The sequence below is a fragment of the Lutjanus erythropterus genome, chromosome 22, assembly GCF_056507025.1.
Source record: "Lutjanus erythropterus isolate fLutEry1 chromosome 22, fLutEry1.hap2, whole genome shotgun sequence".
Taxonomy (NCBI): Eukaryota; Metazoa; Chordata; class Actinopteri; order Lutjaniformes; family Lutjanidae; genus Lutjanus; species Lutjanus erythropterus.
The window spans coordinates 19,242,617-19,268,740 of NC_139338.1; the positions used below are offsets into that span (position 1 = coordinate 19,242,617).

The 26,124-nt window shown below is 39.6% G+C and overlaps 1 protein-coding gene across 3 annotated transcripts; it reads left to right on the top strand.

Moving 5' to 3' along the window:
* Positions 1-3,387: 3,387 nt before the first annotated feature.
* Positions 3,388-22,346, top strand: tspan11 (tetraspanin 11). Of its 3 annotated transcripts, none has more exons than XM_084711291.1 (9): positions 3,388-3,520; positions 6,540-6,647; positions 9,425-9,616; positions 12,669-12,743; positions 15,359-15,463; positions 15,812-15,970; positions 17,190-17,276; positions 18,323-18,446; positions 20,910-22,346. In XM_084711291.1, exons 2-8 carry the CDS (start codon positions 6,561-6,563, stop codon positions 18,398-18,400), a joined length of 783 nt encoding a protein of 260 aa, XP_084567417.1. In that variant the 5' UTR covers positions 3,388-3,520; positions 6,540-6,560; the 3' UTR covers positions 18,401-18,446; positions 20,910-22,346. The 3 variants fall into 3 exon arrangements, with proteins under 3 accessions (XP_084567417.1, XP_084567419.1, XP_084567418.1); XM_084711292.1 differs by having other exon boundaries at positions 3,429-3,549; XM_084711293.1 differs by lacking the exon at positions 18,323-18,446.
* Positions 22,347-26,124: the final 3,778 nt, after the last annotated feature.

Sequence of the window (26,124 nt, forward strand, 5' to 3'; positions counted from 1 at the left end):
AGCTAATTTATATTTCAAGGGTTTTATCCAGAACACACTCACCGGGTTCTACAGAGAATCTTTTTATATTCCAAGGGTATTATTTTAATTTTATTTTTTAATTTGACCTTAATTTAACCAGGCAAGTCATAAAGAACAAATTCTTCTACCTAGAACCCACTCAGGGGGCTCTACTGAGAACCATTAGTTATTATGGTACAAAGAACCTTTGACAAAAGAGCTCTTCAATGATTTCAGCGAACCTTGAGGAACTATTTCTCCCAAAAAAAAAGCAATGCAACCCTTTGACTTGACAAACCCTTTCTTTAAAAGAAGAGTTCTTCAGAAGCAGATGGTTCTTGGAAGAACCTCAACCCTTCAGAAAGAGCCCCATTTGAAACTCTTATTTCTAAGAGTGCACTGGAGGAAAACTTGACCTGACAGATAACATCCTCCGCCAACTAATGTTGTTTTGGTAGACTGATTGTCTCCAGTCCAGGTGACCACTGCAGAGTTCCTCCCCCTGCAGCCATCATCTACGCCTAATAGCTTGCAAGCTTATTGAATTACTGAGGTGGAAAAAGAGGGAAATACATAGTGAAGAGTCTGTTTTGGTCAGAGAGGAAGTCTCGCTGTGATGAAAAACTATGATTACATTAAGCATTAGAGCACATTGGTTGGACAGGATTGTGATGCTGCAGAGGAACAGCAACAGCAGCTCCAGCTCCTGCTCCCTGGGGGGCCTCCTGTGGCTGGCCGGCGTCTGACGGGCGCCCGACCTTCGCCGCGGCGTGAATTTTGGGTGTAGAATTTTGACGTCTCAACCCGAAACACGAAATTGCTGTAACTTCAGTATAAGTGATCGAATCTGCACCAAACTTCACATGTTTGATAACCGTCTCACCCTGAACACATATATAAGACGATATACTGCAGTCGTCATAGCTCCACCTACTGGCAACAGGAAATGACATGTTTTAGGCTTTGACATGCAAACTTCATGCAGGTTGACCATATCCATCTCAAATCTGGTCAGAAAGGCCTTTCAACCATGGTAATGCTACATCATGAAGATCTTGGCGTATTGTCCTCAGACCTTTAATGCTATTCTTCCACATCTATGGTGTTTTGGAGAAATCAGCCATAGAGATAATATAATGGAATTAAATGGCACCAAAAAAGAACATTTGAAATATTGCGTTTCTTCTCCCACTTGTGTCACGCTTACTCACACTGATTATTCTCAGCTCAGTACATAAATAATTAACACGCAAGCAGAAATTAAATTCAGTTTAATTAGTCAAGAACAAACAGCTTGAGATCAAACACTAAAGTAGGTTTGAAGCACCGCACAGTTCAGTCTTCTGAGTCAAGAGGTGACGAGGAGAGATGAAGGAGAAACAGCTGATCCTTCTCAGTTGTTGAATTGAGCCAAACAGGATTTGCAAACGTGTTTCGGTTTGTTTTTGGGGCTACTGCATGCCGGACGGGTGGGGTTCTGTGAGTTTAAAGTTTAAAAAGACAACTTAGTGACAGAACCACCACAGTCCACATTAAGTTCTCTGGAAAATGTTCTCCTGATAGTTTCATTATTCCTTTTCACATCCTGGTTGATCTCTGGTCCGTCTGATCAGAGATGTCACATTCCAGGATCATTACCACGCAGCTTTATGATAGCTTTTTAATATGTTGACTAATTGTGATAAATTAGACAGAAAATTTATTTGTATTATAATATATTGCAGAATACAATAAATGGTGGTGTAATTTGCATGAAGGGAAACCAGAGAAACACACCCACTCTCAAACATTATTCTGAACATTTGATATCACTGCATTTTTGGATATCCACAAACATCGCAATTCTTTTCAAGAAGGCGATTAAATGAATGAAAGATGGAGGTTGAGTTTGCACGCTCAAACATCTCCACCACCATTGGAAAACTTTGAAAAAAAGTGCTATTTTGACAGAAAAAAAGTGGCCACAATCAGAGTATACACAGCTGTATGACTCTTACATATTCAAGAGACATTAATTTGAACGCCGATTAATGTGAAATGGCCAAACTTAAACACTTTAAAAAGTTTTAAAAAATTTATTTAAATATTTAAAAGTTCAATGAATTTATAATTTTTTTTTTTATGATTAAAAAGTCTTTATTTTACAGTAGGTAATTGTTCTACATATATAAATTTATAGTATTAAAGTTAATATACTAATGCCTTTTACAGTAGTTGAATTAGTGTTGTGATAAAAAATACACTGTGCTGATTATTACTGTAATAACAGTTACAGTACTGTGTTGCTGTTATCAGATTTACTTGTCTCATATAATTCAGTCAAGTTAAAATTCTTAAGGCAGCCAGGATACTAACTTTTTAAAGATATTCCTATTATTACATTGTACACAGGTGGCACAAGAACAGTGATGAGTTATTATTTCTGAAGAGTCTGGTGCCCTTATTTCTCCTTTCCTTTCTTTTTCTTTAACAAATCTTTTCCTTAATTTTAATTTCTTTGGTGATTGAATGACTCCTGAAGTCTAGACAATCAAATCAATGACAGTCTGCTCACTCCTGAAATATCAAATTACCGTCTCCGTTTGGGGTCACGGAGGCGCTCTGTTCAGTCATTTAGTTCCAATTTGAAAATTAATTGTTAGTGGCTTGACTGGAATTCAAAATGAGATGTATCCAAGTCAACAGCAAGGGCTTCTACTGTGCATTTATTAAATGGCACAGATTAATGGTGGACTACAAATTGGCCTTGAAAAAAAAATCAGAGCCTACACATTAACTCTGAGGCTGTGGTCACAGCAGTCTGTGCCTTTTTCTCTCTCTTTATCTTTGTTTATTCATGTACACCTCATTGTGAAATTCTTCAGGGGGTATGTGGTTACATTGTAACCACGGTTATGCTGTTAGGTGGTATTCAGCCTGGCTATCATGTGCTTCAGGGTAGCAGCTCCGTTTCCTTCTCTGCCCCTCCACTGTTGTGACCCTCTCCACAAGTTAGCACTGTGCTGCCTTCAAGGACCGTCAGAAAAATAAAATGATTGTAAAATAAAATGGAACAAACAATTTTTCCAATTCTATTGCACCTCTGTTTTCATCATTTTACATAGCCTAATAATCTTGGTTTACCAACTATATTTAGTACATTGGTCGAAGAAAAGCACTTCAGGAATTTTAATTTTCAATAATTGTTGCCTATTTTGTAGTGTTTGCCTAGGGTCTGCAGATGGAAAGTAAGTAGCAGCTAAATCTGATACAAGGCGTATCTTCTCTTTTTATAAGAGTAATGGTCCTCGTCCTTGTCAAGAAAATGCTGCTTGATCGGTATAGCTTGGTGTCTTTCTGTTATTTCTAAGCACAGAGAGTGGAAATGTCCGAGGATATTCGAAAATACGAGCTGAACCCGAAGGCAGCATCCGCACAAACCTGCTGTAGGACACCCTGAGAGCAACAAGCTTGACTGGACAAAACGCCCACTGCTGCAGTGCCGTACACTCTGATTTGAGGGGAATAACATCAACACGAGGTAATTCATCCTCCGTTAACGTCTGCCCGGTGAGTGTGTTGTCGCTTATGAGACAAAAAACGTTAGTTTGTCGATGTAATGGCAGTATAAATCGGTTAAACTTTGTCCTGCACATCAACGACGCAGGTGTTTTTTTTCGGGATGCTCCAGTCTTAACGTTACACCCCATCCCGAAAAAAACAGGACAAGAAAGTTTGTCATAAAAAGCAAAGGACGTATATACGCTTGTTTTACGGGCTGCTTGTAACGCCGAAGGACACCTGCGGTGGTCAAAGTCCGAAATCTCTGAGGCAGAGCAGAAACCGTTTTATTCGGTAACCGACGTGGCCAGTCAACGCATCTGGAAGGTCAACGGTTAGTGGGAAGCCAGGAGTAACCGTCAACTTGGCTAGGTGCCTTAATATCACTAAAACATTGACAAGACGTGGCATTCAAACGACTAGCTTATATTAAAACAGCAAATTGAAAAACATTTGTTGGCCACAATCATAATATTATTAGATAAATTGCATGTTTGCTTCCGAAGTGAGGCCTTAAATGTTTAATGTTTGTGGTGACTTTTGTCGCGCATTAGCTAATATTTCAATTAGCTAAGGTACTACGGTCACAGGTGACTTCATCAGATGAGGACAGGGCAGGAACTATACTGCAGTTGTCATCTAAAGTATGGATGTGTGATATGTTTTATAATATTTTATGTATTTTCTTCAGGTCCTTCGTACTAACTACTAAAGTCAAAATGCTAAAAGTTTGCCTGTTAGGCTAATCTGCATGGTTTCTGATAATGCAAGTATGGAGTAGTCAATTCAGTAAGTTTAAAGCCTTGGTTTACCCATATTACAACTATCAAACATTCCCTGTCACATACCTCCATTTAGTCATGGGGCAACCTCTACATGACAGTTTGTTGTGTGTCTTATCAATGCTTGCCTCTTACAAGCGGTCTGCCTGGACCCCATTCATTGCTGCTTGCAGCTGTATTGTTTTTTATAGTTACAGTTCTTGGTGAGATAGAAAAGCTACCACCAAAAAAGCTGCATGGTTGAGGAGGAAAACTTCGTCAGACCTCGGGGACAGATGAAGAGATCCTTAAATTGCAATGCTATTATGAAACCAATCATAAACCCTACGCCAAGTTTATGGCTTTTCCTGTGCAGCCCTCGACCTTATGCTAGCTCCCTAAATTGGCACTCAGTCATCAAAACTTTTATAACCCCTGCTCTAAATTATCCACAGAACACACTGAGAAGAAGACAATAATTGCAACTACTTTTCTTGAAGAAATTATTTGATAATGGTCTGGATTATCCACAGCAGGGGTGGTCAATTATTTTTCATGGGGGGCCACATATGAAATTGATCTGGCTGCCATGGGCAAAACACAAATCATATAAGGTCCTTAATAATGGCCAAATCTCTAATGATCTCTAACGATGTGATGAACTGTGGGCTAATATTTTGTTGGCAGTGTCCAAAACTTGATGTTTTGCTGTATAATATATGCTGCATACCGGTTGCAACGATAATAGCAGTGAAGTAGAAGAAGATCAACATAAACAACATAGCTTAGTATAAAAGATACAGTTCATTATCACTACCAATGAAACATTTAATTTTTGTATTTCCATGATGGCCTTGTGGGCCACTTGAAACTTTTCACAGCGCTGCATTTTGCTCAGGTCTGATCCAGAGCAGTGAGGAAACTTTATGGAAAGAGATGATGACATTGTTGATTTTTTTCTTTTTTTTGTGAACACACTGATTGAAACTCTATTCAGTTCCATTGTACCTGGGTGAAGGCTGATAAGCCAAAAGTGTGGAAAAAAAATCTTTCGTAATTTGGATAAACCAGCCCTTTTTGACAAGGCCAATAGGATGTTTATGTGCCATACCATGCCAAGTTTAAACCAGGTGAATTATTGTGAGTAATCCAACACTTTTCCTCCCAGACAATAGGACAGACGATATGATATGATATGACTATGACATACCCTGACTGTTTTAGCCTGTTAGACACATTCTGGTGCACAACTCCCTGATCAACAAACACAAAACCTGCACTGTTTCCTTTAGTGCTGTCCACTGAAGGATACTGTGTAGATCAATTTTATGGGTCTAAGTGCTTCCCACCCCATGGCCTTTTATTTACAGAACTGAACCTGTGCTCAACTCAATTAATGATTCAGAGGTTTATGGTCTGTTCGGTGCTATGAATAATTTAAAGATGTGGTTTGTGGATATAACAAAAGGATAGATATTGTGAACTTGGGTACTGCATCACTTAACAAGTAGTCAGATGTACCCCAATGGAGGCCTTTAAAATAAACACACAGCAGAAGGATTTTTAGTCAGAAAATAGTCAAAATTTTAAGTTTGAAGGTGCAGTGTTGGGACAGTAATGTAGCTTTAGCTTGCTAGTATGATTCAGGTTTTGTCACTCATACTAAAAGGCCTTTTGAGATTGCGACTGGATACTAAACTGTGTGATCAGCGGTGTATTTTATTACTTATTTGACTTTGTAAAGCTGGCAAACCGTGCATGCTGAAAAGGGGATGCGATGTTGCTGCTGAGATGTTGCTTTTGTTGTGACATTTGATAGGCAGTTGCTTCCCCTTGGCAAACACAATCACTGTGATTATTCTCATTTGCTGTGGCACATTTTAAGCAGAGCTGTCAAATAACAGTAAGCTGAGCCTTGACATGAGTAGGTTTTATTTTGCCTGACTAATTTGGACCCGCTTCAGTTACCTGTCAGTGTCAGTATTAGTGTTTTAGCTGGCTGCATTTTCCTTTTACTCCATTTCATTTTCCTTTCTCTCAGGTAAAGACTGGCATTTTGTTTGCAGAATTTTTCTACAAGTCTTTTCTGTGTTTTTGCTGAGCGGTATCTTTGTTTGAAAAGTAAGTTTTGTTGTTGTTCGAAAGCTTTCTTTAAGAACGGGCCTTTTTTTTGTTGTACATTGTTTTTGATTTCCCATTATCCTTTTCTTACATTGAGAAAAAACCCTGTCCTTTCAGAACTGAACTGGAGGAAGGAAGATGTCGGCGGTTTATAAAGATGACCAAGAGGACTGGCTGACAGTGTGTCTCAAGTACCTGCTCTTCGTTTTCAACTTTCTGTTTTGGGTAAGTGAGAGCTGTAAATGTAGTCCTCATTTTAAGCTATGTACACCCACAGAACCCTAACAGGAAAAACCCTTACAGCGGTGTGTCTCATAGATATAGTTTTTTAAATATCTATTATTCAGAGCTAATATTCACTAGCTATTCTAAGTGAATGGGAAACCACAGTTTTTGCTGTAAGGCCCAATTAAAAATGCTTTAAAGGGATTGTTTGAATGTTTTGAAGAAGGGTTGTTGGCACGCACCCAGTTAGGAGAAGCAGTGCCAACATGGAAGCTAAAAGTCTTGTCAAAAATATCGATAAATATTGATACTGAATATTTGAAATGCTTTCAATACAATTTCAATTTTCTCACTATCAATACTCTGGCACCAGCTGTACTTTCACGCTCTCTCTTCGTTCTGACAGTGAGTTGACACGCACGCTGCTGCAATGCCCACATAGTCCCGCCTCCTCTCACTTACATAGAGTGCTTCTTGTCACTCATCTCAATTTTTTTGGTTGATTCTGTTGTCATGTTAAAGCTGTGCTATATTTATCTTTTAATAGAAATCTAAAATTTTATGTCCTCACTGTTTGGTCAATTATACCCCATTGTATCAAAAATGAGATTGAATGTTGATAGTTTTAAAGGTATTATTTGAAAATGAGAAATTCCAGTATTGTGACAACACTAGAGGCTAAGCAATACACTGCTGTGGACAGGCTCAGCAATGAAAGGTACTTTAGAAAGGTCCATCCAAAAAAATCTATATCAGTTTAAGTGTATAAGGTTCCCAAACATTTTCTGACATGCCCCCCTTCAGAGGCAGAAAAATGTTCCCACCCCACAATTATTATCAATCGGGAACAATAATTAGGGAAGCAACAGATAAAGCAAGTATTTAAGTAGTTTCACTCTGTATTTCTCCCCCTGCTCATCCCAGGAAATGTTAGCCAAATATCACTCTCATCAAAGCAACCAGACTCCTTCAGGAATTTAATTAATTTTTCCTCGCAGAACATGGGAGTTGCTGGACTACTGCCTCGATCCATTAGTTTGATTGTGTTATTGTGTGACTTTGGTGAATTTGAACTAACTTCTGAAAACACTGAAGTCACACAATAACACAAAGAAATTAACTAATGGAGGCAGTGGTAGACCAGCAACTCCTGTGTTCTACGAGGAAAAATGACTGATTTTCCTCAAGGAGTCTGATAGTTTTGGATAGAGTGATAATGCTGCAAGGTAAAGTGGTGAAAATATTTTAAAAATAGTGCACATTTAAACTGCTTGTCTATGGATAAGTACCTCATACAACCCTACAGACTGCAGACAGAGACATAGGGGGAAAGGAGCCATATAGAAACAGGAAGAGGATTAAGGAAAATTCTGATTCTGAAATGGCTGAGCTATGGACTCGGCCCAAAGTGAGTCATAGATTATTTAGGGCTTGTCAGTGTGCGATGGGGAGCAATGTGTCAAACCTGCTCTCTGGCACCACACTTTATTGTGCTTAAAGTGTATGCTCTTACAGCTACTGTTGAGAGTGTCTGCTGGGGTCACATTGAGTCTGAGGCAAAGAGAAGATTGTGTGTAAAGAGAGACTCAGATCTCTGTGTGTCGGAGAGGTTAAAGACAGGAAAGGGATCAAGCTTCTGTCATCAGGTGCTGTCACCACCTTAAAATTCTTAAGGAAACACATTGCCTCCCACTCCGCCTTGGATTACAAGCATATTTTTCCTCACATCTCTTTTTAGACTTTTCTGTTTTTTTGTCCACCACTGCACCATTATAACATGCAGCAGTCCTTGGGACAGTACATCTTTTCCAAGGACGTCTCTGGCTTTTCATCTCAACACATTTAGCTGGTAGTCTTGCTAAATAGCAAATCTCCACTTGGATACAGATAGAGATGCACCGTAGGTTCTCCTATATGCTTGAAAGAATATCAAAGGTATTTGCAGTCTGCAAGCTCATGGCTAGAAGCCTCTAAATCCTACATATTGCTCCTTTAAGGGATTTGTTTTCAGTAAGATGTTTTGATACTGGGTCCAATTAACATCTAAAATAAAAGTCCTTAATATGCTACAAGCTGTGGAAGAATCTTTTCTCTATGGGCACTCTGCAAATCCAAGTGGTGCCTCCTTAGTTGGGCATGTCTTGTTGTATGTTTGTGCGTCTTGATTCTGACGGAAATGGAATGGGAGGATGAAGGGGAGAGACTCTGAGGCATTTCCTATCTGTGTGCTTTTGAAACTGATGAGAGGAACAGATCTGGACGCCACCCTGGGTCTGTTATCCAGGATTGTTTGCAAGGAAGTGGTCATTATACCCTGACTTGACCTCTGAAGTCCCACTGCTTTTATGGCTGTTGTATGTGTTTATGCATGGTTACTTCTCTGTTTCTCTTTCGATTTCCTGTGTTTTCTTCCTGCTCTATCCTGTGGCCCTTTTCACTGCCTCCCACTGTCCTCTCATGTTGTTACATGTTTGTGACTCACCTAACAGCACTGAACTCGATTCCCATTTGTCACTTCCTGTCCTGTAAAGCACTACGTTTTTGTGTCTTTGTCTCTCTGTAAGAGTGAATGTGACGCACTCACTGTTTCCACAATATTTCCTTTCTCTGTTCAAGTCGTCCATATCTCCTCTGCCTCCATTTTATGACTCATACCTTTTCACCATGCTTATATTGTACATCCAAAACACTTTCATAGAATCTCTTTCCTCATGTTTTTTTTTAAACTCTAATATCCTTTTTTCCCCCACCACCTCCTCTCTCTCCCTCTTTTCCAGGTGGGTGGAGCAGCTGTTTTGGGTGTAGGAGTCTGGACACTGGTGGAGAAGAGTGACTACTTGAGTCTGCTGGCATCCAGCACGTTTGCTGTCTCGGCATATATCCTCGTCCTGGCCGGCAGCCTGGTGGTGGTTACAGGCTTCTTGGGCTGCTGTGCTGTCATCCGGGAGCAGAGGAGCTGTCTGTCCACGGTGAGACAGGGGAGTCACTCAGGGGGTTTGTACTGAGGTTCATGCCTTTGTGTTTGCAATTATTAGCATGTGAGTTTCAGCAGATTAACAGAATATTACATTGCTTGGCTGCAACAAACCATTGTATTCTCTTTTAACCTGCACAGACACTGCAGACGGTTGGAAGATGCAGCGAATATGGTGTCTGTCCTGCAGTGAAGTTCAGTTTTATATCACAGCAGTCTTACGAGTTAAGTTTTAGCCACAAAATGTAGATTACTACTCCAATAATATTGAAACAAGCTCACTATAATTTATAAAGGATCTTTTGACAACAGCCATGGGGAAACTGGGCTGTGGAACTCCTCAAACTGCTAGACAGCTGACAAGAATTCCCAAAATTTACTGGATCGTCCGAGAGCCAGATTGTTGATTGTCTGGGCTATTAATCAAGCATCGTGACTCGCCTGAAACTGCACGTCAAACACCAACTGATCTGGCAGAAATTCCACTTCATTCTAAAATTAGTCGGGGCGAATCCATACAGTATCTATTTTGCTTTTGGCGAAATTAAAAACATCTATTCACTGTCTCTATGGCTGTGTCCAAAATGTTACACTAAGACACTATTTAGTGTGGTAGAACAGTATGTGAGATGTTTTAATAAGTATGAAACCAGTAGTACCTGAGGTGCCTACTTTTGCCTTGGAAATATTACAGAATTCAAGCATTGGGCACTATGTCGGCATATACATCAAACAGTGCCTTGCAGTAGTGAAGACAACAACATAACAGAAAAAAATGGACAACTACAAAGGCAGCTCTGCACAGCGTAAATAATGATTCAGTTTTGATTAAAGGAAAGTTTCAGTTTGCTTTGCTTGGTATGTTTAAAATTGGTTCAGTGTGTCAGTCATTAGTATATAAGGTATATAGAAGGTTTTAATTCAAGGCACACATGGAGGAAGAGACACTGGAGGAAATCATTCATCAACATTCTGATATAGAAAGCTCGGTGATTGATGAATGATGGTCCAGGCAACTTGTTAGGGGTTCTAGATCGTCATGTCTGCGTGAGAAGCTAGGTGCTCACCCATGTACACAAAGGTTTGTTTTCTCTGCACAACTACACAACAGCTACGCAACAACGTGACATGGAACTGAAACATTCTCACCCCGGTCTAAGGTCTGTGGATGACTGGATGCTGACAAATGGCTCTGACAGGACCCTTACTGTCCTCATTATTTTACAGTGACAGGGCCCAGTGGGAGAGAAGGAAGCAGGCGGGAGGTGAACGTTCACTGCCGCAGCACTATTTATAGGTCTATCTATCTGCTGTTGATGGATGGAGCAATAGGAAAGAGAGTCGATCGCACAGGAGTGAAGAGGTAGATGGAGCCTATGGAGTTTGTGGTGCATTTTTGGTTGATTATCATCGGTATTGATGTGCTATGTATAGATTAATTTGGAAGGTTAATGAGTGATGACAGCATGGTGTGCGTGTGTGTAAAGAAGGGGTGAAGTTAGTGTTTTGTGTGGGTGGCAGGCACTCAGTGACTGGAGTGTTTCTTTTTTTGAAATCTTGTAACCAAGAGAGCAGGCTGGCATTTCTCTATGACATAATTACTGTGATAACTGCAAAAGAGAAGAGAACATTTGCTTAAGTGTCACATACTCATTCAGTGAGATCATTGCCCCCCTGCGGCTGTTTGTTTGACCAGCAGTTTGCCATCACTTTGCTTCCCGCGTCGTGCAGGATGGGTAGTAGCATCTGTCTCTCCGTAATGATGCTGAGTGAAGCAGCGCTGTTGCTGCTGTCAAACGGTTGTTTCCCACTCTGTGGCAGGTGGGCCTAATTAGCTGTATGTGTGTTTTTGCATTACATTGCATGGCTGGTGTGTGTGTGTATGTGCAGATTATGAGAAATCAAAAGTTTGTGCTTGTGTTATTTTTGTGTGAGAGGGGTGTAGTTTGATCTCGGTCATTCCACATCTGTCTGAGCACTCTCCTGTGTGAGTGAACTGTTCATTACACAGTTTACATAACTCTGCTCTGCATTTCAGTGTGTACAACAGTGTCTATCATTAGGGATGAAACTCATAGTTAGAGCCACCAGTGTCTTATTTTTTATCAACAGTTTTTTTTTTCGCCTTGTCATATTATTTATTGCTTTTGAACCTGTTACATCACTGTTTCCAAAACGAGTTTGTCACAGCATTTTGGTCTCCTTCCCTCCCTCCCTCCCTCCCACACCCCACCCACCCCTAAACTCTGAGCCATCAATGTAGTTAAAAACAGTACTGATAGTTTACAAAATGATAATATTAATAATACAGTATATACACATGTATAATTTACCTTTATTTAACCACAATGTCCCACTGAGATTAAAATCTCTTTTACAAGAGAGACCTGGCCAAGGTAGCAGCCAATCACATACACAGTATGCAGGAATGTATGTACACATTTACACACGTGGACATATCAACTGAGAAAGAGAAAAATAAGCAAATAATTAAATGGGAGTGAAATTATATAAGAAATGGGGGTTGGAAAGCTACCATTTCGTTTGGTAACTATCAAATTAGGTCTTTATTCCAAAATTGTAAGAAATCAATCCCATATCTTTTTTTTAAATGAACGTTTCTGTTTTGAGCTGCTTAGGTATTGATTTTTAGTCTTTTAATTACACCAATCTGATCTCTCACTTATTATAGTCTTTGTTTCCCTGACTACAAAAGAATGTTTATGCTGCGATTAATATTTAAATCACCTTAATTTGGTTTTTGCCAAGATGGTGTTTTGAAGTTAATTATGATGTATAATGGAGCTTCTTTCAAGCAGTGTGAGAGCTCTTTCAAAGACGCCCCAGAGAAATCTTATTCTACAGCCTGTCAGATAGATTTTCGGTTCTGTCTTCATGCAGCATTGCCATCTGTGTTAGACGTGACAGATGCAGCACAATGACAGCTGAAGTTTTTATTGAACCGTCACGAGTCTGAGCAACTTTTTCAGAGAAGTTACCTCAGAATACTATTCATACTGGCTCTCTGTCCTCTTTCTTATCCACAGTATTTCTTTTGCCTGCTGGTGATCTTCTTGATTGAACTGGTGGCTGGAGTACTGGCTTATGTCTATTACCAGAGGGTAAGTGATTAAAACTGTCACTTAATTATTTAGTTGTAGTTTGGAGTGTTGAACAATGATCATTGAGTTTAACTGTATGCCACAGTGGCCACTAGGGGTGTAAATCATCATCAATTCTTTAAACAACAATCTGATATGTCCTTCCTTTCTTTAAAAATCAACACATAAATAATTGTAAATAATCATGACCAGCTAAGTACTGTCAAGTTGACTTTAAAGTGACTCCAATAACACACATAAAATGTGGCTTAATTACAAGAACATTGAACAAAAGTATAAGATTCAGCTTAACAACAACTGTCAACGTTTACAGACAAAACTAGTTAATATTGCTGTACTAAGAGCAACGAGTTGCCAAGTGAGATGCCCAACCAGTTATGTGGTGTTCTTGAATGTTTTGCTTAAGGCTGGCTGTTTTGTTTTTTGTTTCTCTCAGAAATGTCCAGATTTCTGATTTATCACCTCGAGGAGAGCAGATATCCTCAGCATCCTTTTCTTGACTGCTTGCCATTATCTGCATGGTGCGAGCACAAACCTATCTTAAAGATGGTGATATAGATTGATATGTTCCAGGGTTCGTACGGGCGCTGGAAATCCTTGAAAACACTTGAATTCTAATGTAGTGTTTGAATATAGAAACATCATAAGGCAGATATTGGTTCAGCCAGGTTATAGAGGATGCTACTCTACTTACAGCCAAGTAACACATTTTGAATCATGAAACATTGTTGTGTTTTCCTTTAACTTCTCTCCTTTTGGTAGAATGGAGCATAACTTTGTTTGTTCATGACACAATAACAGCTGATCGGTACACAGAAGTGAAATATTTATTTTTAGCATATGTATATAAATATGTAATTTTCCACAGCTGATTGGCTCTGGAAAAGAATAGGTACCTTGAAAAGTGCTTGATATGTAGAACCCTGTTTTTCACTTTACATTTATGATATTTGATCGTTGATCATTGAATTAACACATGGATCCAGATCAATGACTCATTATACGCCCAGTGTTTATTTGAAGGCTTTTCCAGGTTTGCTCACTCACATTTGTTAACTAGTTGCCTGTAAGCCTTAGGCTTTGCCCACACTGCACTGGAAGAAAAACTTTAATTGCTTTTAATTGCTTTTTAGATTTGAGTGTTACAGATTGTGTTTGCCCTCTTGGTGTGGGTTGAGGAGCAACACTTTCAGCAAAAAAAAAAAACCTCTGCAGTGAAGACACTTTTGAACTACATAATTGTCAAGATGGCAAAAGCTTTTCCTGAATTTCTGGCCTCTTAATTTTCTGGCTCCTCTTGATTTTGATGCATTTGCATAATAATGCACACCGAGGCCGATGGTTAGCTACAATTTTAGTTTTCCACTGGGCTTCAGCCACCTCACCGTCACATCTTACTGCCGTTAGCTTATACCCCTCAGGGCATCAGGTGGTGAGAAAGGAAACCGTGTCCTAGCTGTGACCTTGAGCACTGACTGTGCTGAAGGGTCATAAGCATTTCACTACCAGCTCCAGGGCTGCTGCCTTTCTTGTTGAAGGCACAAAATGGAGAATTTTTCTACTGAAATGAAAGAATCAATCATTGTATTCTTTTCTTCCTTTTCTTTGTCATGTTTGACAGTAAATGAAGAGTCTTTGGGTTTTGGACTGTTAGTCTGACAAAAGAATCAATTTGAGCACGTCACTTAGGGTTCTGGTAAACTACAAGGAGCAGTTTTCACAATTTTTTTGACATTTTATAAACCAAACAAATATCTGCAGTTACCTCTTGAGTACCATCTCAGAATAGCCCGTCTGTGATTTGGATGACTGAGTTCAGAAACTGAGCTGCTGTGCAGGGACACAGACTCCAGGGCATCATCATGTACTTTGATGTTAGCAATGCCATGTGCCTACAAATGAATCCCATTTTGTCATCCTTTCCCTATGTGAAAAGGTTTCCAGGTGGACTTTGTTCCATCTCATAGGACATGGATGATGATGATGAGTCATTTCAGAATCTACAGTAGATATTTCACCTTTGCTTTTTTGCTGTTCTTCCTTTCCAAATGTGTATGTGAGGTGTCACCGGTTGCCACCTGCATGGAGCTTTATGTTCAGTGTGTGGAGTTTATCTACACACACTTCTTAGGGTCTTGTTATCTCACAAACATCTGCCTGTCAGTCAGCCAGGACTGCAAAGAGCATAGAGATTTATTATAATGGAAAAGGCTTCAGCACAGGATAGAATCACTTTAAAGATAAGGGCTCTCATCTTCCGTCTGTGTTTCTCGTTGTCTCCCCAGTGTGGATGTGCACAAACATACTCACATCAAAGGCTATATTTAAAGTCTATTTTTTGCCATGTCTTTTCAATCATAGCACTTATAGATGCGTAGGAGTTGCTCCCCATCTATCTTGCCCTAATCCTCCAACTCTTTCCCTTGTGTCAAGCTTATCACTTCAGAATTCTCACCCTGGTCCTGTACATTTTTGCACTCCTCTTGTGTGTGTATTAGATGTGTCCCGTGTCACAAATCAAGCAGCTTGCAGTTACAATATCTTTTTACCCCCCACTACCTTCTCCGTCTCACGTACACTGTTTCTCACTGCCTGTCTGTGTTCCTCATTTCCAGCTGAGCGAGGAGCTCAAGCAGCATCTTAACCAGACTATGACGGAGAACTACGCCCAACCGGGGAAGGATGCCATCACATTAGCTGTGAACAGACTACAACAGGACGTATGTTTAAAAAAAAAAGCCTCTGAAGTTCTGTTTGGTTTATGTGAGATTACATGTTGCACTTTTCTTCAGCTAGCATGGTCAAGTCTCACTTGTCACTTGAAATTACTGAAATTCAATAGAGGAAATTGTTCACAGTTCTGTGTTGTCCATTGGAGTTTGCTGAGAAAAAGGAACGCCACTTCCTTCAGCAGTTAAACTTTACAGAATACTGATTAGGAAGTGGTTTGACTTAAACCTTAAAAGCTGTTTTAGTTATTATGAACACAAGAAGGATTTGTACTTTTCTGACTGTGTGTAACATCATGAAACCTACACTCCTTTGCTTTCCTCTTCCTGCCTCTCCAGTTCAAGTGCTGTGGCAGCAACAACTCCCACGACTGGACGGCGAGTGTGTACATTTCATCAAAGCCAGCAGAAGGCAGGGTGGTGCCCGACAGCTGCTGTAAAACCATCACTCCTCTCTGTGGCAAGAGAGACCACCCCTCCAACATCTACAAGGTGGAGGTCAGTGGCCTAAACACTTCTGGGGAAATAAAAGTGCTAAATGACCAGCATTGTTTTCAGTCTTTTAAGTAAATGTCATGTAGCAGCATTGGAGTTTTCTGTTGACTGACAACATGTTTACTGGACATATCAATCTCAGTATAACTAGAATAATTTTGAGTTTTTCCCATTAATTGATATTTTCCCTCTGCAACTACAGTATTGACAGAAACACTGTATTTTGAAACTTTTCTCTGTTAAAATAAACTGAAAAATCTGTAAAATGAGGTTTTGAATGCTTATCTGTGCTGCTTAGATTAAGTTTTCTACCTTCTTGTGTCAAACTGTTTATTTCTCCCTCTTATTACTCATAGTACACTGCCTACATCATATGCAAAGGTGTAAACATGCAGATATACCCTAGGAATTTAACAAGAACATCTCAGCATGGTATTCCAAGCCTAGAGGAGAGAGAGGAGATAGCAGGTCTACAGTATATATCACATAAAAGTGGTATACATCAGTGTTCCCCAACCCTGGTCCTCAGAGCCCACTGTCCTGCATGTTTTAGATGTTTCCCTGCTCCAACACACCTGATTCAAATGATCAGGTTGTTGTCAGGCTTCTGCAGAGGCTTGATGATGAGCTGATCGTGTGAATCAGGTGTGTTGGAGCAGGGAAACATCTAAAACATGCAGGACAGTGGGCCCTGAGGACCAGGGTTGGGGAACACTGGTATACATCATCCAAAAGCTGGGAACCTGAAAAGTAATTTCAGTTGCAGCTCAGCACTCATGTTTTTCTAGTGAAAAATCTGTAATAAACATTGTTTTCTTTAGGCATCTATTCAAATTTTGAAAGGTCGGAGTGTATAAGGGCTTAAAACATTGTGATGGAAGTATATGATGGCCGTGCTGTATCAGTTGTTCCAGATGTTTTTGGGTTGACACAATTTATTACACAGATTTGGTCTATAATTTAACCATTTTTTTTAACCACAAAATAAAATGGCTACTATGGGGGAATTAGCATCATCATGCATGAATACAGTTGGGCTCACTGAATCCACAAGACTCTCAGCTTTCCAATCAGACCTAATTTAAGCATTTCCACTGCTTTTTAGGGACCCCACTATGCAGAAATATTGAAATAGAATCAGCAAAAACACTTTTTTGCTACGTGTGATTAGCCTAATGGTATGTTCAGATTAGCTGCAAACATTCAGTCTTTGTCTCTGCAGGGCGGTTGCATTACTAAGCTGGAGCAGTTTTTGGCTGATCACCTGTTGGTCATTGGTGCTGTGGGAATAGGAGTGGCTTGTCTTCAGGTAAGTAAATCTGTAGTTTAGACAGAGAAGTTCAGAGGACTGTACTTTATATAAACCCAGTAGTTATTTTATCCAAAATGGGATACTGCTTTTACCTTTCTGAATGAAATGCTGCCCTTTGTTGAATGAAACCTTACGAAACCCCCGACAGATGGGTTTTAATCTTTCCATTACTGAAAATGTACTACCTCAGGTCAACAACCTCTAAATGGACACTTCTTTTCATCCCACCCTCGTCTCTCAGTTATCATTATGTGATTTTCTTCATTCGTGTTATTGGATTTGTCCCAGTCTGAGATGGACTGGGGCTTTTAAGCTTTTAAAGCCCTGTAAGGAGGCATACAGGGGTGCTTTCTTACTATTCTTCGCTGGCTGACAGCCCTCTTACAGCCCCACACCAACTCTTTGTACATTAACTTGAGGGAAACTTGAGACCAAACAAACCTGCATTGATTCTTCCCTGTGGTATTTGTCAGGCTGGTTTTCCCTTTAACGTCCACCATTTTACATGCTGAACAGATTTCATTAGGCACACATGGGGACTGAGAGTAAGGCCAGACGTTCTGCTGACATAAGGCCAGAAATTCTCTACCATCATAATCGAGGCAGCAAAAGATGAGGAATCATCGTAATGACATTTTTTTTTTAAATCCCCAAATGATGTGAAGGGATTATGCTTAACATACAGATGAGGTGCTGAATATGTAGAATATGTCTGGAGAAATGAATGTGAAATTCATAATTTAAGACTTTTCAATCCACCCATATGTTTGCTTTCCCTTTGTTCTGTAGGTTCACTGTATGTCTTGTCCTGTCTTAATGTTGTTATACTTTTCTGTCTCCAATAACAGTCAGACTGATGGAAATAATGTGGATTTGTAGAAATTCATGGTCTCACTCACTCACACAATCTGTAGTTTTTGTCTTTAATTTATGCTACAAACTACATGTGTGTTAAACTAACCTATGTGGAATCGTTCTGTATGGTTTTTATGTCTGTCTGTGTTTATTTGTGTGTGTGTGTGTGTGTGGTGGTGTCACTGTAGCTGGCCGGGGCGGGCTTGACGGCCTGCTTTATCTATCTGCTCTATAAAGAAGAGGAGGAGGACTTCGGTACATTGTGATTTAGCTCTAGAGCAGCTTTGTGGTTTAATCAACTGGAGAGACAAGGTTGGAGGGCATTGTGGAAATTGGGTGTCTGACTGCATGCTTGTCCTTGTGTGACTGTGTGCTTTGTGCAAAATGTGAAATATTTTGCCTATACGTTTAGTAATTGAACATTTGTGATCTTTTGCCTGGTGTGAAGCATGAAGCTGCCTGCCTTTGACTTTGTATTGCAGATTGTTGCTCTGCATGTTGTGATAATGGGCTGTTATGGCTGATAAGAATGTGATAAAGGTCAAACACATCATGAGAATGGCTTGATTAATCAACGCTTAACTGCATCTGTGCAATGATGATGTGTGATTAATCCAGTTTTGTATCTTTATACAGTAGTGTCTGAAAGGAAAAAAAGGACTGTAGTGAAAATTTAGCTGTATATCCCTAATGACAGTTTAACTTTAAATTCAAATATTATCATCAGGCTCCTCTTTAAGATGATAACTGCAGTGGGGATGGATTTGGTATGCAAGAATGATTTCCTTTCTTATTTTTTTTATTTGTTTATTCAATAATATTTTACTGGAAGGAACATTAAGTGTATCAAAATGTACAAATACAGCATAAAAGGAAAGGATTTTCTCTATTCACCCTCTGCCATTATAACAAAAGGTTAAAAATAGAAGAATAATAAATAAAATAAACATTGATGACAAAAATAACATTTATGAGAAATCTAAAAAGATGAAATTCAAATGAAATAGGTTGGAGGTATAAATAGGTTTATTTCAAATGTTCAGTGCTCCAAACAAAATGTACTGAGTTATCTCAGTACAAGATTCAGTACATCAACATGTACAAGTGAACTATCAGTCCTTTCCATTTACATAAGTCATGCATTATGGTGTCACACATTCTAGCAACTGGATTAATGCATCCGATATGCTGTACATTTATTAGTCCACAGATAAACAGGTCTTAATCATAGGGAAGCACTGTTAGCTGGCAAAAATATATATTTATTTTTTTTATTTGGACACCTCCCAGTACATTATTATTCAGGAAAACCATTAGTGCTGTTGCTATAGTTACTTGCAATCTAAAATAAATTAGGCTACCATGAATGTTGAGTTTTTTTGAATAGCGATTCAAGGAATTATGACTGATTTGAACTCTGTTTTGGTGCCCAGATATTTAGTTTGAACAGACACCTGCCATCCAATTGGAAATAAGTATTTTCTTTCATTCTTTCTTTTTTTTTGTATCAATATCTTCTGAAATTAGGCTTCAAGAAAACAAAAACACTGAAGCTTTTTTCCCTCACTTTTCCTCTCATATCATTGTTCTTGAGCCAACATTTTCTTTTTCTTCTCATCCGCTGGTTGTGGTGGAGAAGGAAAAAAAAAATTGCCCGAAGAGAGATTATGATGAGTCTATACACAATGCTGGCTCGCTCAATAAGACTTTCTCAGAGGGCTTTTAGAGACTCAGAGATTGAATCTGGGCACTTGCCTGTTTATCCATCAAGCCTGGCAGGCCCAGTGGCTCAGGTCAATATCTGTTCCTGCTGTTCGTTGTACTGCTGCACTTTATTTTTGACCTTTTCTATAGCAGTATATAGCACATTTCCTCTGTAAAACCTGCTGTGTGGATTCTTGAAGTTCTGCAAATGTGTATGAGCTCACCCTGGTGTGAGAAGATTACAGTATCAGATCATAGAAGAAACCGCTGGATAAATGTAAAACAACAGTGTTAGTTTATGTAATGTTGTTTTGTTTAATGGATAGCCAAGTTTATTCAGATACAAAGCAGTTCAAAGTGTGTTACAGAGGCACAGAAATACATGAAAAATTAATTCAGAAAACATTTAAGTTACATGTAAAATACAAGCAGACACTGGGTATTAAGAACCTTGTTCCACAGGTTGGGAGCAGAGAAACTTAATGACCCGAGGGGCCTGGATGCTTACAAATATCAGAGATGTTTTTAGGCCTAAGAGCGTTTACTGCTTTACAGACAAGTACTAGTATTTTAAAATCTAAATTCTTTCTAATGCAGAATTATTCAATACAATCTTTTTTGTAGTGCAGTGCAGTGTGCCCAAGTGAGTCCAAACATCTGGATTTTTTGCTTTGTAAGCTCTATGTAACGTTCCATTAATATGGACTGCAGTATCGTTTGTCCAGGACCTTATCTGTATTTTGGTACTGACCAGTCAGGAACTGGTACAGTGTTAGTGCTGGTTCTTGATGCCCATGTCAAACCAAGATTTGGCTAATATTTGTTTCTTTTTGACCTGACTCCCAGCACTTTATTTCACATCTGCTTGTGCCAGCTTGTGCACACACATGTTGCTGCAATAACAGCTGCTTGACTCCTGACATCTCCATAGTAACCAACCACACACTTTTCCTCTCTAACCCCCCTCACCTTTAACCCCTCTCTATCCCCACATACAATAGCATTCAAGCTTCCTGCAGTCATCCATGGAGACTGAGCAGCTCTTTTTGACCTAACACATCCTGTTTTCAGATCTGTGGGATGGTGTTCACCAGCTGCTTGTACAGAAGGATCAAGATGGAGCCTTACTGAGCACGCCGGGCCGCCAACACACCGCCTTTAACAAGCAGATGGAACAAGGACACCTAAAATTCAACCTCTGAATCTTGAACTCTTGACCTGGTGATCTAAGCCAAGTGCACATGCACGATTCAGGTCTAGCAGTCTGAAAATTTTTTGATTCATCTTCAGTATAGCACTTCTGTTACAGTGTACCTTGATCCAGGCTTATTGATTGACTGATCTGCTGGAACAACATGACATCATTGCCTTGGCTTAGATGCATACTTCAGTTTGAGCAGGACAGGAGAAAGGGACACAAGTTTTCATAACAAATTCTGCTCTCTTTATCTAATCCAAATTGATTTATCAGGTTGTCACCGTGCAAAGATGTATATGTTTGTTTGTTTTTTGGCCATTCCAGTACTTGAGTAAGCTGAGTAAGAACACTGCTAATGAAAAAAGGTAATTTATGGTTGTATCTTTTGTGAACACAAGGTGCCTCTCTCATTCACTTCTGCTGGTAAATGATTATGCATTAATTCTGTGCCTGAATTTCTTTCAAAGGGAGCTGACACTGTGATGAACTGCAGCAAATGAAATCTAGTTTATCTTTATATTTGTAGTAATGTCTATATTCCTGAAAATAGCAGCACTGGATGTTGAACTATAGATACATTAACTGAACAAAAATGGTAACACTGAAGTGTAAGACTACAAACAGTAAGATGTTCCCAGCATACGAGTAGGTAAAGGAAAAAAAATAGCTCCTTTGAATGATTGCCACATTCCTTAATGTATAACTCCACCTAGTGGCCGACACTGTTAACATACACTAAAGATACATAAACTATACATGTCAGATGGTAGGTTTAAAGATTAACACACATTACCTTCTGTGAATTTTGGACTTATTTTAATATGTCTCTTGATACACTAAGGTTTCATTCTCTACAGTGAAGAAGCTGACTTCTGTGAGAGCCAAAGAAAAGTGCAGGAAAAAAAAAATAGCTTTCACTGCCTAATCTATCATTTTCCATCCCTTTTCCCATAGATATTACATATGGAACACTGTAGAGTTCATAAGTCTTGGCTTGGCTGTTGTTGGTTATTAAGTGAGATAAATCGGTCCTGTCTGCATACATTTATTTCTGTTTCAAAGATCTAAGATTTAAATATCCATTTGAGATCCTTTGCAACAGTACAGCATCATTGCCAAGACTCTCTACCCCAGTATTTGTTTGTTTTTCCCTGTTGATCGCCTTATAAACGAACGGTGCTAATGTATGTAGATGGTTGTTGATGAGATAATGATGTAACATTGGCATGTGCTCCAACTACTGACTGTGCTTTTCAAAATATTGATATGAAACTCATAAATAAATGTTTAAATATTGTTGCATTAAGAAATTGCACTGTGGTTATGAAAAACAAATATTTAAGAGTTGTTCCAGACAGGCAGACAGACAGCTATGATGACATGTTTGGCGGCGCTCTCGTTGAGGAGATGATGATCATGGGAGCATTATGTCAACTTAAGTCAGTTTATTTATCGAGGTCAGAATCACAAGTTTGTCCCAGAAGGCTCTTCAGTTTGTACGGCTTAATAATGACATTTTTTTTTAGCTCTAGTAAACCACTAGAGGGAGACAAAGATTTTTCCATTTGCAGCAGTATGGGTTTGAAATCCAGGTAAAGGCAACGCGGCAGTCCCTGATATCAGAGGATACCTGATTACCTTGTAGTGTCATGTTTGCAAGGATTCATCTTTGACACATCTGACAAGTCTAATATAATGCCTTGTCATTTGATACTTGTGAGTATATAGATAAAGAAACAGATACCTCACTGACTGCTGCTGTCTCCACTGTCTGTCTGCACAGTCACCAGTGTGTATTGATAGATGCAGATTTAACTACAAAACGGGGCAACTTGCTTAATTCTGAATCCATTTAAATGAAGTTAGCTTTTTTTAATAAACATGAGAAAATGAACGTGACGCTGTGGTTACTTGTTGGAATTAAATTTACTTATTGGGGGCAATCTGATCAGCTCTATGACAAAACATTAAGCTTATGAATAGCCATAACATCGACTGAGACATGCAGGTTTTGACCTTTGAACAGACAACGTCAAGTGTGAATAATTTAGAAATTCAGATGGTGGGTTGCTCCCAAAATGTGGATATCTGTATCTAAAATATATAATTTACACTTGATGTTGCTCATTCATAGATCAGAGCCTGCATGTCCCAGTGAAGTTGTGTCAGTTCTGAAAGTTATTTTTTGGCAAAGAGCTAATCAGATTACCCCAAGTTACTGAAAGTAACCACCATCATGTGTATGAAAAATCAAATTTCAAAAAATCTGTTCAGATTTAAGTTGGTTACAGTATTGAAATCTGCACTGTGTGTTGTTTACCAGCAGATCTTGACCGCTGCAATATGTCGGATGGGCAGACGCACGTCAAATTGTGAACATGGTATCTACATTTTTATATCTATGAACCAAACCCAACTCTGCTACTCACTGTGTTAAACAAGCTGCAGCGATGTGGTTTCAAAAGTAACTGAATTTCATGCTAAAAATTCACTTGTCTAGTTCTTCTGATTACACACGTCAAATCCAATTTGCGCTTCGAAGTTGTCCTGGCTATGTGTTTACAGCCACAGTTTCATGTAAATCATCTTTTTAAAATCTGTCTCTGTGTGTTTACTCAAGACACAATAAGCAGTGTCAAAGTGTTGCCAGATAGTGTAAGCTGGAGTGAGATCTCAGGTTGAGATCGTTCACATTATCCCGGAGTGTGTGGGCTTTAGTTGGAGAGCATTGTGAAAACACTTGTTACGTGTGGGGTCTCCCACAATTCCGCATCGGAAAATCTTGTAGGATTCCCAGTTCAAACCACATTTATTCATGCTGTAGCGCTAGTGCAGTTTCGTGTGGTTTTAGGGCCTTGTTGAGGCAAAGTCTCCATATATCAAACACTATGCCATGCGCATAGATTGTGCATTATTGCTTGTGCTATATTGTTGCCATATGACCCAACTATTTGTCTTTGAAGCACGACTTTCTCCTTTTTCTTTGTTCCTCCACAGCTCCAGATTACTTACAAGACACTGTGTCGGTTCACAGCGATCTATCATTGTCACCCATTTAGGAAGAAGGGCACAAAGTTTTAAAAAGAGTTTGGATGTTCTCCAACGTTTTGGCTTCAGCTAGCCTATAGAGTCTGTCAGTCCCTTTGTCTTCATCAGCTATAGGAGGATGGCTCTCATTTCCTGCAGATGTCACACACACTATGATGCAGAAAGAGGCCACACTGGTAGTGACAAGATAGAAACACACACACACACACACACACACACACACACACACACACACACACACACACACACACACACACACAGCAAGGTTGCACACATTAGCATGCGGTTAACACCCTTTGCCAGAAGAAATCCATGAGGGAGAATTAAGAGCAGCTGGAGACTCAGCATTCCCATGTGTTGAGGCCCCTTTGCATCACACACACACACATACACACACTACTTACACCCTCCATCCTCATCACACTGTAGCCGTAGGGGCGATATTTCAATAGGACGGCACAAGAAGTTACCTAAGAACACATGTTGCGATATCATTGATCGACTGTGTTTGCATGTGCAGAGATAAAGTACAATACACATGAATACCTGCAGATTTACGCAAATGCTTGCACAGAGCATTTCGGGAATGAGCAAAAACAATGGACTGACGCCATCTCCACATTCTAAGTTAATGCACTTACTTCTGTACAGTTCTGTATATGTCCCCTTGCATGTCAGCGCTCTATCACACATTTGAGTTATGGGTTTTCTCTGTCCATAAGGCATTTGTTTAGCTCTCATAAAATGGATTTTGGCATATCGCAAGCTATTGTCTCCGAAAGTGCACCTGTGTTTAATATGTGCTGAAATACTTAAGACCTCAGTTGTGGTGATCGAACAGTGCGGCGCCCTTAGCATAATAGATGTGTGGGAAAGGACTTCTGTAACACATTTTGTGCTAAATGTAACAGGCCTGAAGGTGCACAAGTGTGGATAAGGATTCATTGTATTTGCATTGTTCTTGAAACCGCCTCTGCCTACATGTCTGTGGTAAGATCAGGAAGACAATAAATAACTGGGGGACTCTGGGTGTAGTGGGGTTTGCCCCATTTGGTGCCCCCTCTTCAAAAAAAATGCAGCAAAAGTGTCCTCTTGGATGCCCCTATGGTAGATAAAACATGATAAAGTTCCTGCTAGAGTGGCCCAATGTCCAAGACTATGTAATTAAGAGACCTCTGTCTCATTTTTTCCACTGGAGTGAACAGAACATGATAAAGTGTCCTCTAGGGTGCTCTTCCAGTCAACGAAATGTGATAAAGTGCTATCTTGAGTGGAACAATGTTCAAGACAACTTGATAAAGTGCCCTCTAGGGTGCCCTTCTAGTGAACAAAATGTGATAAAGTGCTGTTTAGATTGGCACAATGCGCAAGACAACAGGATAAAGTGCCCTCTGTGGGGCTCTATCAATTCACAAAATGTGATGAAAGGCCATCTAGAATGGTGCAATGTTCAAGACACCGTGATAAATTGCCCTCTAGGCTCATTTCTAGTGAACAAAATGTGGTAAGTGCCCTGTAGGGTGCCCTTCCACTGAACAAAATGCAACAAGGTGCATCACAACTTCTGGTGCCCTTTTTTATTTTATTTTTCTGGCCCATGTCCCTCAGACAGCCTGAGTCTGCAACTGCAAGTGTTTCGTCTTGAATTGAAACTAGGATTACATCAATGTCCAAGGATTTGTTCTTTGACTGGCTGTTGTAGTTGACTAGACCTGCCTGCATGTAAACACTTGGTGGAGGACGGCTTTGAAGTTAAGGCCATCACAATTACAGACAACGCTACAAAGGTGGGTAAGATTAGGTTGAACGTCAGGAAGCATTTGTCAGCTTTTAGGGTTAGGGTTAGTGGATGGACTTCAAAGCAAGATTTCCAAGGTCTCTAAGAGGCTAGATTTTGTACAGAATTCCTTCATCAGAAAACTGCAGCATTACGTAATAGTTGCATATAAATAAACACACAAATATGACAGAGAGTACCTGTCCAGTGTTGCCATCTGTTGGCTCCAACAAAGTAGCTACATTTGTGACTTAATTCTCAAC